This window comes from Giraffa tippelskirchi, chromosome 5 (genome assembly GCF_054371585.1).
Source record: "Giraffa tippelskirchi isolate mGirTip1 chromosome 5, T2T-mGirTip1v1.2.pri, whole genome shotgun sequence".
Taxonomy (NCBI): domain Eukaryota; kingdom Metazoa; phylum Chordata; class Mammalia; order Artiodactyla; family Giraffidae; genus Giraffa; species Giraffa tippelskirchi.
In genome coordinates, this window is record NC_137279.1 from 170148238 (window position 1) to 170168372 (window position 20135).

Here is a 20135-nt window from a genome sequence, read left to right on the forward strand (position 1 = left end):
AAACTGGTGAGCACTGATAATTCCACTCATTCATCTACCAAATATGTATCGAATGCTTGATATGTATAAGATAGTAGCCTAGGTGCTATAGAATATATAGAGTCCTTTCCCTTAGGGAGTTTACAGCTCAAGTAGGGAGTAGTGAGATAGATATACAGATGAGTGTGGCACAAAGCAGCATGAGAGCAGTGACAAGTATGCTACAGATGAAAGGCTCCAGTAGAGGTTATTGCTTGTGTTAGTCACTCAGTCGTGTCCGACTCTTTGTGACTCCATGGACTGTAGCCCACCAGGCTCCTTTGTCCCTGGGATTCTCCAGGCAAGAATACTGGAGTGGGTTGCCATTTCCTTCTCCAAGAGGTTATTGCTTAGTTCTTATTACTTAGTTCTGAGCAATCCAGCTTCTCATTTTCCTATAACAGGAAGTATTTTTATACTAAGTAGCCCAAGCCATAGATCAGGCAGCACCTGAAACCTGTTCCTAAACCGGATCATCCAGTTGTTCTATCTCCACCTAATCAACAGTGTATTTGTAATCACTTTGTCTGATGCATCCCCTGAGATTTAGCAAGGGGAACCTCTACAAGGACAGTATTAGTAGGACACAGAAGTTCCAAGAGGCACAGTTTATGAAAACAAATTTATACATGAACTGTTAACCACAGTACCTGGAATTGTCCTAAAAGTTTGATTGTAATATGGGCTACCCAGGTGGTTCAGTGGTAAAGAATCTCCTTGCCAGTGCAAAAGATGCGGGTTCAATCTCTGATCTGGGAAGATTCCCTGGAGAAGGAAATGGCAACTCACTCTAGTATTCTTGCCTGAAAAAACCCCATGGAGAGAGGAGCCTGGCAGGCTATAGTCCATGGGGTCACAAAGAGTCGGACACAGCTTAGCAACTGAACAACAACAGCAACATAGGATAATGAGGGGGAAAGGGTAAGCAACATCCTCTATATCCCCAAATTGGAAATGACTGTGAGTAGGACCGTTGGAGAAGCAAGTATAATATCTAAAAGACAGAAAAAAAATGGATGATAGTCATTCAGAAGCAACTGCCAAACATGCAAGAAGCTATGACCATGATGAATTTAGGAAAATTGACTCTGAGCCACATGCCTGAGCCGGTCCTTCTGTCTCCCTGTCTGATACTCAGGAACAGTGTGAGTAAGGAAAGGAACATTGAATTACCAGGGGAGAGGAGAGGAAAATATTGCTGATCTGGATTCAAATCTAAGTTCTGCCACTAACTTAATGGTCTTGTGTAAATTATTTACACTTATGTGATTTCAGTTTCTTTATCTGTATACTGGTCTCTTATATTTCTAAAAATATATGAAAAGCTGTTGGGATTTTGAGGGATAGAGCCAATGGAACAAGAAGTTTTCCAGGTGGTAAGAGTGATGTTATTTAAGAAACTAAAGGAAAATAATGCAAAACTTGAACACTGAACTTGTCACAGTAAATCAGTAGATGCCTAAAATAATGATGAAAGTGGTCCATGTATAATTACCTATGTCTCCCTCTATTAAATTGTGTCCTGCTTCTGTATTCTGTATTCCTGCTTCACACTGCTAGTGTGATGCCTGAAGTAAAATTGGTGCTTAATAAATATTTGTAAGAAAGAAAAAAGGGCAGAGAAATAGAAGGGAGAAGAGGGGAGAGGGAAGGAAGAAAGTTAGCTGGCTTAGGAAGTCCTGTCACAACAGGTGCCACATTTTATGCCACGGATCCCTGTATTTAATGGCCTTTCATATATGCAACAGTCTGTTTTAAAAAAGAGCTGTTCACTTGGAATACTTCTATTATAGAATATATTTGTGCTCAGAGAGCTTTTAGAAGATCCCTTTGTGGTGTGTACATAGTGTCATAACAGGTCATTTCTGCCCAGCTAGTCAATTTCATTGACTCAGATGGAGCTGCGTTGTGAATGAGCTGTATCATTTTCCTCCCTAATTTTTACAGTAGACAATAAATGTTTTATGCCTGGAAAGGCAGTTCATTTATTCAACAGATGCTTGTTAAATACCTCCCAAAAGTTAGGCATTGTGCAAAACACTTGTAATATAAAGGTATGTAATATGGACAAGGTCCCTGCCTTTATGGTGCTTACAGTTGTCATGGGGGACTCTCACATTAAATAAACAATCATATGACAATACAATTGTGATAAATGTTTTTAAGGGGAAAATACAGGATGTTACAAGAGAAATCTAAACTAATTTGCAAGGGTGGGATCAAAAAGTATGTTACAGTTAAAATTTTAAGCATCTTAAATATTTCCCTATTTGAAATATTAAAAGATAACTCCCATAGGTTGTTGATAATATTCAGTTCAGTTCAGTCACTCAGTCGTGTCCGACTCTTTGCGACCCCATGAACTGCAGCACGTCAGGCCTCCCTGTCCATCACCAACTCCCGGAGTCTACCCAAACCCATGTCCATCGAGTCGGTGGTGCTGTCTAGCCATCTCATCCTGTGTCGTTCCCTTCTCCTCCTGCCCTCAATCTTTCCCAGCATCAGGGTCTTTTCAAATGAGTCAGCTCTTCACATCAGGTGGCCAAAGTATTGGAGTTCCAGCTTCAACATCAGTCCTTCCAATGAACACCCAGGACTGACCTCCTTTAGGATGGACTGGTTGGATCTCCTTGCAGTCCAAGGGACTCTCACGAGTCTTCTCCAACACCACAGTTCAAAAGCATCAATTCTTCAGCGCTCAGCTTTCTTTATAGTCCAGCTCTCACATCCATACATGACCACTGAAAAAACCATGGCCTTGACTAGACAGACCTTTGTTGACAAAGTAATGTCTCTGCTTTTTAATAGGCTGTCTAGGTTGGTCATAACTTTCCTTCCAAGGAGTAAGCGTCTTTTAATTTCATGGCTGCAGTCACCATCTGCAGTGATTTTGGAGCCCACAAAAATAAAGTCAGCCACTGTTTCCCCATCTGTTTCCCATGAAGTGATGGGACCAGATGCCATGGTCTTAGTTTTCTGAATGTTGAGCTTTAAGCCAACTTTTTCACTCTCCTCTTTCACTTTCATCAAGAGGCTCTTTAGTTCTTCTTCACTTTCTGCCATAAGGGTGGTGTCATCTGCATATCTGAGGTTGTTGATATTTCTCCCGGCAGTCTTGATTCCAGCTTGCACTTCCTCCAGCCCAGCGTTTTTCATGATGTACTCTGCATATACATTAAATAAGCAGAGTGACAATATACAGCCTTGACGTACTCCTTTTCCTATTTGGAACCAGTCTGTTGTTCCATGTCCAGTTCTAACTGTTGCTTCCTGACCTGCATACAGGTTTCTCAAGAGGCAGGTCAGGTGGTCTGGTATTCCCATCTCTTTCAGAATTTTCCACAGTTTATTGTGATCCACACAGTCAAAGGCTTTGGCATAGTCAAGAAAGCAGAAATAGATGTTTTTCTGGAACTCTCTTGCTTTTTCGATGATCCAGCGGATATTGGCAATTTGATCTCTGGTTCCTCTGCCTTTTCTAGTTAAGGATATCTAAATTTGGAAAGATAGACTTGTTCAGAAAGGCACAGAATCCTTAAAAATTCGATTCTTCAGCTTAATAAATGACTGAAAAGGGAGACACTATTTACCCAAGAATACACAGCTTGCTAATAGCATGGCTGGAACTTGAACACAGGTCTACTAATCTTCTCATTACTTCTCTCAGTAAAAAAAATAAAGATATTATACATCAAATATAGATCAGCCATGGCCAAAAGAGCTATTAAGTGTCCACTCTGTACAAGCTTGTATATTGGGGGAGGGAGGTACTTAGAGAATAATGAATTAGGCAAATGTAAATATAAACAGAAATATATAAAATATGTCCTATCAGTCTGGTTGTACCTGGTCATAGTAAAACTGTAGTATGTAGGCCAAAGTGGGAAATACCCGTTGGAATCAATGAGGATATCTTTATAGGAATATGCTTCTATTTCTTGAAAATGAAAATACTAATAGCTAAGTACTAAGTCTCCAAGTAGAAGTTTTTAAAACCTAGTTTTATTCATGTGTAATATTACATGGCTTGTAAATTATCCTTACTACTTCGCAATTTAAGTGATCTCTCAGGTTAAACATTGTTCCTGATATTTTATTGTAACATTAAATTTCCCTGGCATACTTCTTCATCATAGATAGCAATTAACTTCAGGACAGCAACATCTAATTCTTTATAATTTTTTATTTGAAAGACTAGGGATCAATGAAATGTCACTATTCATACCAGAAATTGTAGAGTTAATGGGATTGTTGAAACCAAAAGGAGTATGAGACTTCAGGGAGAAGGCCAATCTTGAGTAGATGTCAGAGGGTGCACCTAAGACAGTGCTGAGCATATACTCAGCCTGAGTAAACATATATTGAATTGAGGAGACAAAAAGAAAGAATTAAGTTAAACCGTATGAAATGTCCATTTTTATGGGTCAAAAGCCAGCAAATATTGATGACTTTATATGATTCAACCTATCCTGCAAAATAACCCTAAAAGGAAGCTCTACTCCAATGTCAACCAATGTGGGTATTTATGAAATTTCAGTACGTGTATTACGGAGAAGGCAATGGCACCCCACTCCAGTACTCTTGCCTGGAAAATCCCATGGATGGAGGAGCCTGGTGGGCTGCAGTCCATGGGGTCGCTAACAGTCGGACACCACTGAGCGACTTCACTTTCACTTTTCACTTTCCTGCATTGGAGAAGGAAATGGCAACCCACTCCAGTGTTCTTGCCTGGAGAATCCCAGGGACGGGGGAGCTTGGTGGGCTGCCGTCTATGGGGTCGCACAGAGTCAGACACGCCTGAAGCGACTTAGCAGCAGTAGCAGCATTGATACAATGTCCCTGGTGGCTCAGTCGGTGAAGAATCTGCCTTCAATGCAGGAGACCTGGGTTCGATACCTGGGTCAGGAAGATCCCCTGGAGGAGGGCTTGGCAACCCACTCCAGTATTCTTGCCTGGAGAATCCCCAAGGACAGAGGAGCCTGGTGGACTGCAGTCCATGGGGTCGCAAAGAGTACACGACTGAGCAACTAAGCACAGCATAGCACAACCAAGCTTTAAGCAGTGAGATTTCAGCGTCTTTCTATGCTGACCAGGGGATTACTTCCTAGTCTTTTTCTGTCTCCCAGCCCTTAGGCCCAGTTCTGATAGTCTCCGGGTTTATCTTAGAAAAATCAGGAGAAAAAGAGAAAGACACTAATCACTGAAAATGAACTAAATGTCAAGTACTTTTCTAGATGTTAATAGTTTATATAATATGGTATTAAATTCTCACAACAACCCTATAAGACAAATGTTATTTCTTTTTTATAGTTGAGGAAACTGAGACCTAGAGAACTCAAATAACTTGCCCAAGGTCACACAATTTGTAAGTGGTGGCACTCGGCTTCAAACTTTTTATTTTCACTGTATACTGTGCTACTCACCTTATTACTTGTTTATGCTGTACACTTTATAAGTGCCTTGTTAATTATAATAAATTTAAACATGGATAAGACAAGGGGATTATTGTTTTTTCCTTTAGAAAACAGTAATGTGGTAAAATGCATTGAATATTTTCCTTTCTTAATAAGGATGAACGAGAAGCCAGAGAAAATGTGAAGAGAGAACAAGATGAGGCCTATCGCCTTTCACTTGAGGCTGACAGAGCAAAGGTAGGTTTGGTCAAGGGACTTCTGGGATAAAGACATCAATCCTAAATAGTCTTTCATTATTTAAGTGCCGGTCCTTTAATCATCTTGATCCATGAGAAGTGGCTTTGCCTTGAAGAAAGCTGGATTCAGTTAACAGAAAGAATATAATTCTGCCTCTGGTTCTTAAAGCATGGTTCATTTTGACAAGATACAGCTTTTTCAAGAATCATGAGAAATGAAGACACAAATGGGCCTAGTATTTACTTCATTTGTTCTTTAATCAGCCTATGGTAAAATCTAGCAATGTTTTAAAAACTCTTCAGGTGATTTTAATGTGCAGTCAGGGTTGAGAACCACTGGCTTATTTAGTGCTTTTGATCGCATACTTCCACAAGAGGAAAATGAATAAGCCACAGTTTCTTACCCTCAAAAGAAGGGTCATTGTGGTGGAGAGTAGATTAAGTCAAGAGCACAGATAGCTGGAACTCTTGGGCAAGGATCCTAAATGTCATAAGGGAAGCCCTGAGTTCTGTAAGAGTTCAATGAACAGAATTTCCAGTGGAAAGCTTTTATGGACAGCCAAGAAGTGGGAATGTACTTGGAAGGGTTTCATAGAAGAGGCTATTTATTCCAACCAGATAGAGAAAGAGAGATAAGAAAGGAAGTAATATATGCTAGCAGGAAGGGCAGAAAGCAGGGGTTCATGACAGAGGCTCGTTTGGTATTTGCGTACAGGAGAAGTTGGTGACTGCAGCCATGAAATTAAAAGACACTTGCTCCTTGGAAGAAAACCTGTGACAAATCTAGACAGCATATTAAAAAACGGAGACATTACTCTGCCAACAAAGGTCTGTCTAGTCAAAGCTATGGTTTTTCCAGTAGTCATGTATGGATGTGAGAGTTGGACCATAAGGAAAGCTGAGTGCCAAAGAACTGATACTTTTGAACTGTGGTGTTGGAGAAGACTATTGAGAGTCCTTTGGACTGCAAGAAGATCAAACCAGTCAACCCTAAAGGAAATCAGTCCTAAATATTCATTGGAAGGACTGATGCTGAGGCTCCAATGCTTTGGCCACCTGATGCAAAGAACTGACTCATTGGAAAAGACCCTGATGCTGGGAAAGATTGAAGGGAGGAGAAGATGGGAATGGCAGAAGATGAGATGATTGGGTGGCATCACCAATCTGATGGACATGAGTTTGAGCAAGCTCCAGGACTTGGTGATGGACAGGGAAGCCTGGCATGCTGCAGTCCGTGGGGTGTCAAAGAGTCTAACACGACCAATTGACTGAACTGAACTGAGGTAGCAGAAAAGACCAGAAAGGATGACCAGAGAAAGGCTCTAAAGGATCTTGAATGCTGCACTACCCAGAGCACCTAGATGTTTTAATAGGAACCTAAACATGATCAAACCTATGCTTTGTTGTTGCTTTAATTTCCATCTTTGTTCCAGAGAGAAACATTTTCATTACTACAGTGTACCTCTGGGCCATGCTCAGAATGGATTTTTTCTCTAAGTAGACCAGTGTTTATTGAGTGCTGAATTCCATTCTCTTTTATCAACAGAGGGAAGCTCATGAGAGAGAGATGGCAGAACAATTTCGTTTGGAACAGATTCGAAAAGAACAAGAAGAAGAACGTGAGGTAGGGCATAATTTTTAGAAAAGTTATTCAAATGCTACGTCTATTTCCATTGCATTTGATACTGCTGCTGCTAAGTCGCTTCAGTCGTCTCCGACTCTGTGCGACCCCATAGACGGCAGCCCACCAGGCTCCGCCGTCCCTGGGATTCTCCAGGCAAGAACACTGGAGTGGGTTGCCATTTCCTTCTCCAGTGCATGAAAGGGAAAAGTGAAAATGAAGCCGCTCAGTCATGTCCGACTCTTAGCGACCCTATGGACTGCAGCCTACCAGGCTCCTCCGTCCATGGGATTTTCCAGGCAAGAGTACTGGAGTGGGTTGCCGTTGCCTTCTCCGCATTTGATACTAAGGATGTTAATATTTCTTATAATTTAATTCTTTCCACTTTTCCCAGACTCATTTTAGTATGGAAAACTAACCTTTTTTTAAGAAGAATCATTCCTGATCTGTTGTGTTGTTGAACTCTTAGAAAACTTGACCTTGTACTAGATTCATGGTTTTCTATTCTTCTCAATTCCTCTCCCCTTTCATGCCTGACAGATACTCCCATCCTTCCTAAATATTGTCTCACCCCACAAAGACTGTATTTTCTCCCCTTTTCCCAGGCTTCGCTATACCCACCCAAAGAAACAGAGTTACTCCTGCAACATCTTGCACTGGGCCCCTAATTATGAGAAATCCATTTAGCTTGGCTGATTTTTTTTTCCCCCTTGAGTTCATGCCATGTCTGTGATAACATAGAGAATTTTTCATTCACTCATTTTGCAAATATTTTTTGACTACTTAGTACGTGTCTGAAATCTTTGGGAACAGGGATACAGATATGGGTCCTCCCCTCTAGGAATTCATAGTCTTATAAAAATAAAATTACATAATATTTGTAAAAGTTATTCTAGTGATTTATCTGAAGTGCAATGGGAAAAAAAGGAAGTGGTATCAAATGACTTCCTTGGATGGCTCACAGAAAAGGACTTTTAGGACTTTTTGCTAGACATGAAATTAATGGCCAAATTCATTTATAAAAAGAGGAAGCAAGTGATGGAAAAGCCTGGAGGGCCCTAACTTGGGCTGAGGAAAACTCCATTAGTCTTCATTCTTTGTCAGAGGATGCTGCCTCATAACTTATTCAGCAGATTTTTAAAAATTGAAATATAGTTGATTTATAACATAGTGTTAGTTTCAGGTGTACAGAGAAATGATTCATATATATATATATATACACACACACACACACATATATTTTTTTTTTCAAATTCTGTTCCATTATAGATAATTACAAGGTTTTGAATATAGTTCCCTATGATATACAATAAATTATTTTTGTTTATTTTTTATATAGTAGTGTGTTAATCTCATACTCCTATTTTATCCCTTTCCCCTTCTTTCATTTTTGGTAACCATAATATTTGTCTTTCTTAGTCTGACTTACTTCATTTATTATGATAAATCTCTTGATCCATCCATGTTGCCACATATGGCAATATTTAGTTCTTTTTTATGGCTGAGTAATATTCCATTGTGTATAGGTAGCACATCTTCTTTGTCCATTGATTTGTTGATGGACACTTAGGTTGCTTCCATGTCTTGGCTATTGTAAACAGTGCTGCTATGAACATTGGGTTGTGTGTATCTTTTCAAACTAGAGTTTTTAATCTATTCTGGGTATATGCCCAAGGGTGGGATTGCTAGATGCTATGGTAGCTCTATTTTTAGTTTTTAAAGAAACCTCCCTATTGTTCTCCATAGTGAATACACCAGTTTACATTCCCACCAACAGTGTAAGCTGCTGCTACTGCTGCTAAGTCGCTTCAGTTGTGTCCGACTCTGTGCGACCCCATAGACGGCAGCCCACCAGGCTCCCCCGTCCCTGGGATTCTCCAGGCAAGAACACTGGAGTGGGTTGCCATTTCCTTCTCCAATGCAGGAAAGTGAAAAGTGAAAGTGAAGTCGCTCAGTCGTGTCCGACTCTTAGCGACCCCGCGGACTGCAGCCCACCAGGCTCCTCCGTCCATGGGATTTTCCAGGCAAGAGTACTGGAGTGGGGTGCCATTGCCTTCTCCAAACAGTGTAGGAGGGTTCCCTTTTCTCTGCACCCTCTCCAGCATCAACAAATGATTTTTGAATAAGAATCATGCTTAGCACTGAAAGAGAAACAAAGGCTAGAAAGACATTTTCTGCCTGCAAGAAGAGATTACATGTTGTAGGGAAGATGCAACATGTCTACAATTAATAGCAGATCAAGGAAGAGGGTGATAAATAACATAAGAGAAATAAAAGCAAAATACTTATGAGTTCAGGGGCTAAGTAAAAATCTTTCACAGCTTTTGAAATCAGACAACACTATAGAAGAGGTGATATTTGAGGTAGGTCTTGAGAAATGTGTAAGATTTCACTGTTTGGAAATCAGTCATGTTCAAACACTTCAAACACTTATTGAGTGCCTATCACATATGTGCAAGATACTGTACTGTACTCTAGTCTTTGTACACGCTGAAGACTCTCAATAATGAAAGGTAGAAAGTACTTTGTTGAACATCTTCTGTGTGTCAAGTACTCTGTCAGCTGCTTTACCTGTGTTTACTTATTGAACATTAAAACAAGCTACAAGGTTAGAGATTTCTCTTCAAATGTGAGAAAACTGAAGCTCATTGAGAAGTCACACATAGAAATGGGAACAGCTGAGATTCTCACTTAGGTCTTTATGACTGTGTACCAAGCTCATGCTCTTTTGCTTACTCTATTCCAGTACAAGGCCATTTTTCATTGTATAAGACCATAGGAATCATGTGTGTAGAGTTTTATGAAAGTTTGGATAAGAGATTTGTCACTATACTTTTAGGCTATTTCAAGAAATACAGTGTTTTTAAAAAGTATTTATTTATTTGGCTACAAAGGGTCTTAATTCCAGCATCTTTAGTTGTGGCATGCAGGATCTAGTTTCCTTATCAGGGATTGAACCCAAGCCCCCTGCATTGAAGGCTTCACAGGTGGCACACTGGTAAAGAATCTTCCTGCCAAGCTGGAGACCTGGGTTCAAACCCTGGGTCCAGAAAATGCCCTGGAGTAGAAAATGGCAACCCACTCCAGTATTCTTGCCTGGAAAATTCCATGGACAGAGGAGCCTGGCAGGCAACAGTCCATGGGGCCGTAAATGTCAGACACGACTGAGTGACTGAGCACACCCCTGCATTGAAAGTGTGGAGTCTTAGCCACTGGACTACAAGGGAAGTCCCAAGAAATATAGTTTTAAAATATTAGAACTTTCACTTTCATGCTCTTTCACAAATGTGCTCACTCTCTCTCTAATAGTGTATTTTCAACATATATTTGTTAGATGCCAAGTGTACACAATTAACTGCCTGTTTTAGACCTAGAAAGTGAAAGTGAGAGTCGCTCAGTCATGTCTGACTCTTTGCGACCCCACGGACCGTACAATCCACTGAATTCTCTAGGCCAGAATACTAGAGTGGGTAGCTTTTCCCTTCTCCAGGGGATCTTGAGCTTGGTAGCATATGTACTTTCTTCTGATGATTTACCTTATTCACCCTGGGATAAAATTTTCTCTCTTCCCAAATCTTGGTAAAGCTTGTCCCCTCATAGAAAACCCCATAAATGTCCTTTAGCATACTTTAGTGCAGGTGTGTTCCAGTTGTAAACATGTGTGAGGACAGAACGCAGCGGGAGAAAGGATAAGTCATACTTTGCAGCTAGTCATTACTTGAACTTGTCCTTTGGTGTACTCCCAAAAACAACTTCAGGTAATGCTGAACTATCCTCTCCCTCAGAGAGTCACGTTAATGACTTTTATAAACCCCACCATTGAGAAACTGTTTATCTTCTGCTTGTCTTAGTTTGGGCTTCCCTGGTGGCTCCGGGATAAAGAATCTGCCTCCAGCTCAGGAGACTCAGGAAACACGGATTTGATCCCTGGATCAGGAAGATAACCCCTGGAGGAGGAAATAGCAACCCACTCCAGTATTCTTGCTAGGACAATCCTGTGGACAGAGGAGCCTGGTGGGCTATAGTCCATGGAGTTGCAAAGAGTCAGACACAACTGAGCACGAGCACCTATCTCAATTTAATTCAGTGCTATCTAGACTCAGTTGTTCCTATTTTTTCGTGGAGCACCAGTTAACATATTTCAGCACACTAGTGTATAACAAATGTCTCTTTGGAAAAAGCTGGTATTTTTAAACCTCTGAAAAAACTGAGACCCAGGGAGATTATACAGTTTTCTTGTGGTCACTAAACTGGTTGGACACATAATCTGGACTAGAAATCAAGTCACCTGACTTTTCACAGTAACACTGCATCCCTTTCTAACCAGAAAACCTAACCTATGTAATTGCATTGAGAAACAAGAATGGTTTTATTATTTTTATTATCTCTAAGCATTACAAAATTCTTTAGAAAAATTAAGTGCTGAATAGTTAGATCACCTTGGTTACAGGAAAATTCCTTCGGGATTGGCTTATTTTGCTGTGGTAAGTCCTGAAGTAAAATCAGTAAAATCTAGGAATGCATTTTGATCTGGTCCTTGGCCATGATGAGGTGAAAGTCTGTAAGACTATTCTGAAGGGAAAAAAAAAGAAATGACAACAAAAATTTGTGCTGTCTTGCTAATTTATATATCTACTTATTCTTTCCAAAATGAGTTTCAAGTAACTGACATAAATACATGCAATTCAATTCAAATGGATTAAAAGCAAAAAGAAAAGATAGAAATCAAAACAAGGTAAATTAAGAAAGATAAAGCCAAAGATAAGATTAATATGTTGACAACAGCAGAGACACCAAATGCATATGACTGAGTTCTGTACTTTTCCACAGAATTTGTTATTTGCTTCTCTTGGGCTAAAGGAAAATACGATTGTTTACAGGTGTTACTCTGTCTATAATATCAGATAAAAGCTGATGTTACAGTCCCTCAGAAGGTGCCTAGATTTTTCAAGCACAAAGACCATAGAGCGATGTTCCATATGGTTCCTGCTCAAGAGGAAACTATGCAGTATGGTGAATACTGTACTCAACTATATCTAGTAGCTATAATAGCAATAGCAAGTCATGTATAACAGCTTCTAACAACTTTCAACTTTAAAGTCATAAGACCAAAGCACAATTTAATGAAAGCATCTCTGCGAAGGCTCAAACAATACATTTTTCTGATAGTTCAGTTTAAAGAATGGGTTTTATCGTAATTAAAGAAATGTATGGGGCTTCCCTGGTGGCTCAGTGGTAAAGAAACTGCCTACCTATGCAGGAGACATGGGTTCAGTCCCTGATCTGGGAAGATCCCACATGCTGCAGAGCAGCTAAGCCCATGTGCCACAACTGTTGAGCCTGTGCTCTTGAGCCCAGGAGCCACAACTACTGAAGCCTGCGTGCCTTAGAGCCCATGCTCTGCAACAAGAGAAGCCACTGCAATAAGAAGCCTGTGCACTGCAACTAGAGACTAGCCCCCGCATGCCACAGCTAGAGAAAGCCTGTGTAGCAACAAAGGCCTAGCACAGCCAAAAAATTTAAAAAAAAAAAAAATTTTTTTTCAAGAAATGTATAAGCTACATATCCTTTAAGAAATCTTCCCTGAATATTGTTTTTTGCCACCAAGTTTGGAGTAAGTAGAGAAGGTTTCAACTAAGATTGTTGACTCCCAAGTCTTTTAATCAATCAGTATTCAGCAAATATTTGTTAATATTTTTGTGTGTACAAATCAATGAATCTGGTACTGTGGGTACTATACAGCAAGTGTGAGATAGCCTGTACCCTCAAGGAACTCACTGTTTAGTACAGGGGGGTAGATGAATACCAAATAACTATAGGAAAACATACATTTTAAAAACCATTAGATGGCAGGTTTGGAAGAAGATGACTTCTGACTAGGAAGGCAGCGAGGAAGACTTAACAGAGGAAGGAAGCTTTGGAGGGCTGATAATACATTGGTGGTTAAAGATGAAGTAGAAGAGTATTTTGGATGGATTGAATAGATAGGTGGTTGGACGAATGGCAAAAGGTATGGGCTGCATAATCATGAAAAAAGGGAGAAAGGCATAGGACTTCCTCAGAACTGTAAATGGGCAGATTTGGAACACAGTCTTAATCATTAGAGCTAAGTGCTAGAAGGCCAAGTTTTGGGGAATCATGGGTAGGAAAGAATGGACACAAAGCTATTCCCTTTTGCTGCTGGTTTCCTCAAACAGAAAATTTTAACGTTGTGTTTTTGCCTATCTACTCAGAGTTGGTTCCTTTCAATCTTTATGCCTCTTCAAGTAGAAAATCCTAAGCAATATTAAAGACCACTAAATAAGAGAACAGAAGAACATGGAAGTAGAAACATTGGCACTTCTCTTCAATTTGCTGATTTAATCTTCACAACCATCCTACAAAATGGATTATGGGAGATACAATCATTACAGTCTTACAGATGAAGAAAATAAGATTGTAGCAGGATTAAAAAGCCTGTTTTAAAATTCTACGTAGCATTTGTCTAGTAAAAGCAGAAGCAGAACTCCAATCCAGTATTCTTTTTACCTATTATTCTACACAGGAAGAATGAAGGTGGCACCGTGAATAGGTTATTAAACTAAAATGGTTTTTTATAGTTGGTGTTTTCATCTTAGATAAGTTGCTTCTTTTCACATAGATAATACCATTACACTGGACCATAGTGATAATCAGTTTTCCCATCAGCATGTCACTATCTGTTGAGCAGTTAATATGTCCTAAACTCTGTGCTGAGCACTTTACAGATATTAACTTATTGAATCTCTGCAACAACTTAATAAGGAAGGTGTCAATATATAAATACACCTTACTATAATTATAGAGACTCATTGGTTAGGTGGTTCCAATTAAAGTATTCTGCTGCTAGCCTTGTGAACCATTAAACTAGAAATTTCATTTTCATGGTACCCAAACTACTACCTGCAGCCTGTTCTTCATATTGAGAAGCAGCCCAAAAATCATATATCTGAATATTAGTTTATGAAATATAACCATTTGCCTTGATTTACTTTATCCAGCAGCAAGGCTGTATTTTTAGTAAGCTTTTATACCCCCTAGATGGATGATTGGTTGCCAGGAGCAGAGAATGGCTACAGGATTGGATCAGACCAGCGGTACCTGTATAAGATCCATTACACTTATTTGATGATCTCATTTATTATCATGATTTTAAGTTCTGTCTATACATTTGGCCCCCAAATTTATATCTCCATCTCCTCCCATTCCTCAAACTCCAGACGTGAATGTATAATTGCCAGCCCATCATCTCCATTTAGATGTCTAATAGGCATCACAAACTTAACATGTCTTAAACTGAACAACTGATCTTACTCTCCCCACTCAATCTTACCTTCCACAGTCTTCTCTATCGTAATAAGCAGAGAATCTTCCCAGTTGTTTGAGCCAAAAACTTTGGAACTACTCTTGACTTCTCTCTTTCATGTCCATATTTAATGAGCAAATCCTGTTGACTCTACGTTCAAAATACATGTGGAACTCAGATGCTTCTCACTAACTCCACTGCTACCACCCTCACCTAAGCAACCATTTTCTGTTACCTGGATTACTTTAGTAGTCTCGCAACTTGACTCCATGCCTCCATTTTGCCTTTCCTGTATGTTTTTTGATACATTCTTCTTAAAACAATTGGCATATCATGTCATTTCATGTCAGCTGTCTTCATATCTCAAAATAAAAGCTAAAATCTTTACAGTGATTTCAATCAAAATCTTTGCAGGAATTTTTTTCTTTTTCTAGACGTTGACAAATGGATTCTAAAATTTTTATGAAAAACCAGTAGAACTAGAATAGCCAAAAATCAGTTTTGAAGGAAAAAGGTCAGTGGATTTAAACTACCAGAGTTCAAGACAGTATAATCAAGACAGTGTAGGGATTGCCAAAATGATTGTCTCATATATCCATGATACAGAACAAAGAATCCAGAAATAGGTCCACATGTGTGGATCATCAGTTGATTTTTGACAAAAGTGCCAAGACAATTCAATGGAGAAAGGTTGGTCTTTTCAACAAATGATGCTGCAAACTAGTGGATATCCATATGCAAAACACGATTGAAGACAAAGCAGTAAAAACACTTCCAATCTATATCTTGCATCATGTTCAATAATTAACTGAAAATGGGTCATAAACCTAAATGTAAAACCTAAAACTATTAAAGCCCTGAAAGAAAACATAGGAGAAAACCTTCATGGTTTTGAGTGAAGCAAAGATTTCTTAGTTCTGACACCAAAAGCACAAGTCAAAAAATAACAGATAATTTAGGCTTCATCAAAATTAAGAACTTATGTTTAGAAGACATCATTAAGAAACTGAAAAGACAAGCCACAAACTGAAAGAAAAATCGTCTTTCTAATATCCAGAATATATACTGAACTCTCAAAACTCAATAATTTTTTAAAAAAACCCTTAGTTCAAAAATGGGCCAAATATTTGAACAGACACTTCACCAAGGAAGATATACATCAAGGCAAATAAGGATATGAAAAGATGCTCAACATTATTAGTCATTAGGGAAATGCAAATTAATACCACAATAGATACACACCAATTATCAATAGAATAGCATTTAGGTAAAAAAAGGACAATGCCAAGTAGTAGCAAAGATGAAGAGTAACTGGAATGCTCATATATTAATGATGGGAATCATTAATGATAGCACATCCACTTTGGAAAATAATTTGGCACTTTCTTATAAAGTTAAAATATACATACCATATGACCCAGCAGTCACACCTAGGTATTTGTATCAGTGAAATGAAAGTAATAGAAAAATGTATTTTTATGCAGAAGTCTGTACTCAGATGTTTATATTGGCTTTGTTTGTAATCACCCCAAACTGGAAATAGCTCAAGTGTCCCTCAACTTGAGAAAGAGTAATCAAACTGTAATATATCTACATAATGGAATACCAATCAGCAATAGGTAGGAGTGAACTACCGATATATTCAACAACATGGATGAATCTCAAATGCATTAAATTAAATGAAGGAAGCCATTTATATGACATTTATAGCTAAATTTATATAACATTCTGGAAAAGGCAAAACCAGGGATAGAAAACAGAGGTTGCCTGGGGATAGGGGAATTTGGGAGGTAGATGATACAATTGTTCTTTATCTTGATGGGTGATGATGGTTAGACAAATATATGCATTTTATCAAAACTCGTCGAATTATGCATTTAAAAGGATGAGTTTTACTGTATGTGTGTGTGAAAGTGGTTTGACTGGTTTGATCTCCTTGCATTCCAAGGGACTCTCAAGAGTCTTCTCCAACACTGCAGTTCAAAAGCATCAGTTCTTTGCCACTCAGCGTTCTTTATGGTCCAACTCTCACATCATTGCATGACTATTGGAAAAACCATAGCTTTGACTAGATGGTCTGTTGTCAGGAAAGTAATGTCTCTGCTTTTTAATATGCTGTCTAGGTTTGTCATAGCTTTTCTTTCAAGGAAAAGGAAAATGAAAGGCGCTCAGTCATGTCTGAGCCTATGGAGCCTATTCCAAGGCCTATTCAGTCCATGGAATTCTCCAGGCCAGAATACTGGAGTGGGTAGCCTATCCCTTCTCCAGTGGATCTTCCTGACTCAGAAATCAAACCAGGGTCTCCTGCATTGCAGGCAGATTCTTTACCCACTGAGCTACTATATATAAATTATACCTAAATTTTTAAATGGGAAAAAAAAATCATTTAAGTGGGCTACTCAAGACATACGATTTAATCGCTCCTCTCCTTTACTTCCTCTCTGACTCCAACTCCTACCCCTTTCCACCTGATCATTCTGGCTTAGCATTCACTGTGACTTCTGCCTATAATACTTCTCTCAGATATAAATATGACTCCTTCTCTCCTTTAGGCTTCTACTCACTGAGGCCTATGGTATTTGTATTTATATTTGTACTGAGGTTTATGGTATTTAATGTTCCCCTTCCTCCCTTTACCAATACTTCCTGCCCTTTTCTCCATAGTACTCATCATTATGTGACAAACTGTATATTTTCCTATGTGTGTATTTGTTGTTTTTCTCCCACCCTATTAAAATGTCGGCCTCATGGAAGCAGAATATTTTATCTGTTTTATTCCCTCTTATTTTCCCATCATCTAGATGGGAGGTGACACATAGGTGGTGCTCATTTTAAGAGTTCATGGGATTAGTGAATGCTAGCTTTAGCCTATTTCACACTCTGCTTCAGCCAGCTATCAATTGTTATTTGGTGTGTACTCATAACTGACTAGAAGAGAGTGTGCATGTGCATGTATTTATGTATGCATGTGTGGGTGTAAGTTAGGCCAGTCTTGGATTATTCTTATAAAAGGTTGATGTAGGTGTATCCTACACTTTGTTTAAAAAACATAATTGTATAGAAACAGTCTTGTTTGGATATCTATCTTCACTGCTTAATTTCACTTCAAAAAGTCCTCATTTCTCATCCCTCAGATATGAGTGCTTTGAATATTCATTTGACTTTAGTGAAACAAAAAGCCCAAGATCAGTTCATATTTCCAGCTTACACTAGGTTTCCTCGTTTTGTTACAAACCTAAAATAATGCAAATAAAAAAATGTATTTGTTGAGCAAACCAAAGTTTAACAATAGTGTTTACTATGACTGCTATTCAAGTGTAGCTGTCCTTTATGTCATTTGTTTTACCACAGTATTTACTTGCACAAGGCCTTTGCTTTTAGCCAGTTTGAAACTGAGCTACTGACGTATTTTTGTTCTTTATTTGCCAGTAAAACTTGGGTATTCAGATCCCAAGGTTGCTGACTTATCTAATATCTCTCCATTGTTTTCCACATTGGATCACTGGTGAGGGATATCTGAGGTCTGTTTTCATTTTGGGGAAAAGCCCTGGAGACTGGGTGCATTGAGGAGCAGACATTGTCTGCACAATGAATGGGGTAATGAGCTACTGTTGTTTATTTGTCTATAGTATAATTGGTTGAGTTCAGATAATAATGTAGCATCTGTTGTTATACTGTGCAGGGAAATGTCAAAATAGAAAGCAGGCAGACAGGTGGATTAAAGGAGAAACAGGAGGAGAAACCAGGAAATATCACATTAAGTTCTGATTTAAAATAGATGCAAAGGGATAATGATAACAACAACAGTGACTGTCATCTGTTGTGCACAGTGTTACGGCATGAACTTCAGTGCTGGGCATGTCTGACTAATTTGAGTCTTGACCATGTGTCAGCACTTGCTAAGTGTTTTATAAATATGACTGCATTTTATACAAGAACCTTTATGTGGAAGATATTATTGGCCCTGTTAAATAGGGTAATTGAAGTTCATAAAGACTGTCATATACCTGTTGGCCAGGATTTGAACCTCTGGTTGTCATACCAAAAGCCTGTTTTCTATATTACATTTAATAGATTAGAGTTTTTTAAACTGCCGTATTAAAAGTCAGGATAGTGATTAACTTTAAGGAAGGTAATTCTCAAGAAGGGGACAAAAGGATTCTGAGAACTTTGATCAGGGTGCTAGTTATACAGAAATGTTCACTTACTGAAAATTTATCAAGTTGTACATTAAGATATGTGCACTTTTTCAGGTATGTTATATTTCAATAAAAACTTTGAAACAGTGACAAAATACAACTTCTAACAAAAGATACTGTGTATCAGCTGTGTATAACACTGATTCAAATTTTGTTTTTAAGAGTTTAAAATGTGTATTTAAATGAAAATTAATGAAGAGATTCTGAGGTGATGAAAAGTTTTAGAAACAGATAGTGGTGATGGTAACACAACACTATGAATATACTTAATGCCACTGGTGGCTATCTCTTGGTGGTGAATCTAGATATTAATTAGTAATGTTTTCTTATCACTTACTCTAGTTTTTACAATAAATGTATATTACATTTATAATCAGGAAAAATAGTTTAGAAAATGTATATAACTAATCTATAGAGGTAGCATACCCTTTAAATAACTCTTGGTTAGCTGGCCCTTGTAGGACCCATGTAGAAAGTTAGTCTGAACAGTTGATGCTGGAGGAAGTCAGCCTCAAAGAAAGGAAACTCAGGGTGTTCAGTTCTTGGTTCCTAGAAATAGAGGCCATGATATTCAGATTCTTTTAGCATTTGTGAGCACCTACTATGTGCTTATCACCATACTAAGCACTTTTACATGTAGTATTTCAGTTAACATGTTAGTTTATTGCTTCTGTTATCAAATATACATAGTGAGCATCTATTTTGTACTATGCCCTATAGTTATAATAAAAAGTAAGACATATTCTCACATCCTTACAGAGCCTGCAGGCTAGTGGGAAAGCCAGACATTAAACAAACAGGTATCAATAACATAGTATACTGAAAGCTATAATAGACATAATTGGAACTTAATTTTGATGTACATAGGTTCATCTCTTCATTGGGCTTTTAACATATGACAGTGTTACTAAAATAGTTTAATATCTGAAAATATTTTGCTGAAACTCATTGCTAACTCAGAACACTAATATTAGATAAACTTCTACTTGTGATATCCAAAAAAAAAGATAAAAGTAACTGATTTAACTTCTATTCTGGTTTTTAAACAATATTTTAGTCTCCATCTCTGAGTATCAATTTCACCATATAAAAAATGAGAGTGTAGGACTATTTAGCCAGTGTAGCCCTAAGCAACCATTAACCAAAGCCTGTTACGTCTCAGACACCACACTGGGAACTTTACATATGTTGTGTATATAATCCCATGTTTATAATCCCCTTTGAAGGAAATGGCAAGTATTATGAAGGAATGGCAAGTGGAATGGCAATTCCACTCCAGTATTCTTGCCTGGAAAATTCCGTGGACAGAGGAGCCTGGCAGGC

At 38.5% G+C, this 20135-nt stretch overlaps 1 protein-coding gene across 3 annotated transcripts in view; it reads left to right on the top strand.

Annotated features, from left to right (window-relative positions):
* The window catches only part of FAF1 (Fas associated factor 1), a 483348-nt gene that overhangs the window by 421650 nt on the left and 41563 nt on the right, over positions 1-20135 (top strand). For all 3 annotated transcript variants that reach the window (XM_081485543.1, XM_081485544.1, XM_081485542.1), the window contains 2 exons: positions 5589-5669; positions 7215-7292. In XM_081485543.1, coding sequence (XP_081341669.1) covers positions 5589-5669; positions 7215-7292 — 159 coding nt within the window. The remainder of the gene's footprint in view (positions 1-5588; positions 5670-7214; positions 7293-20135) is intronic.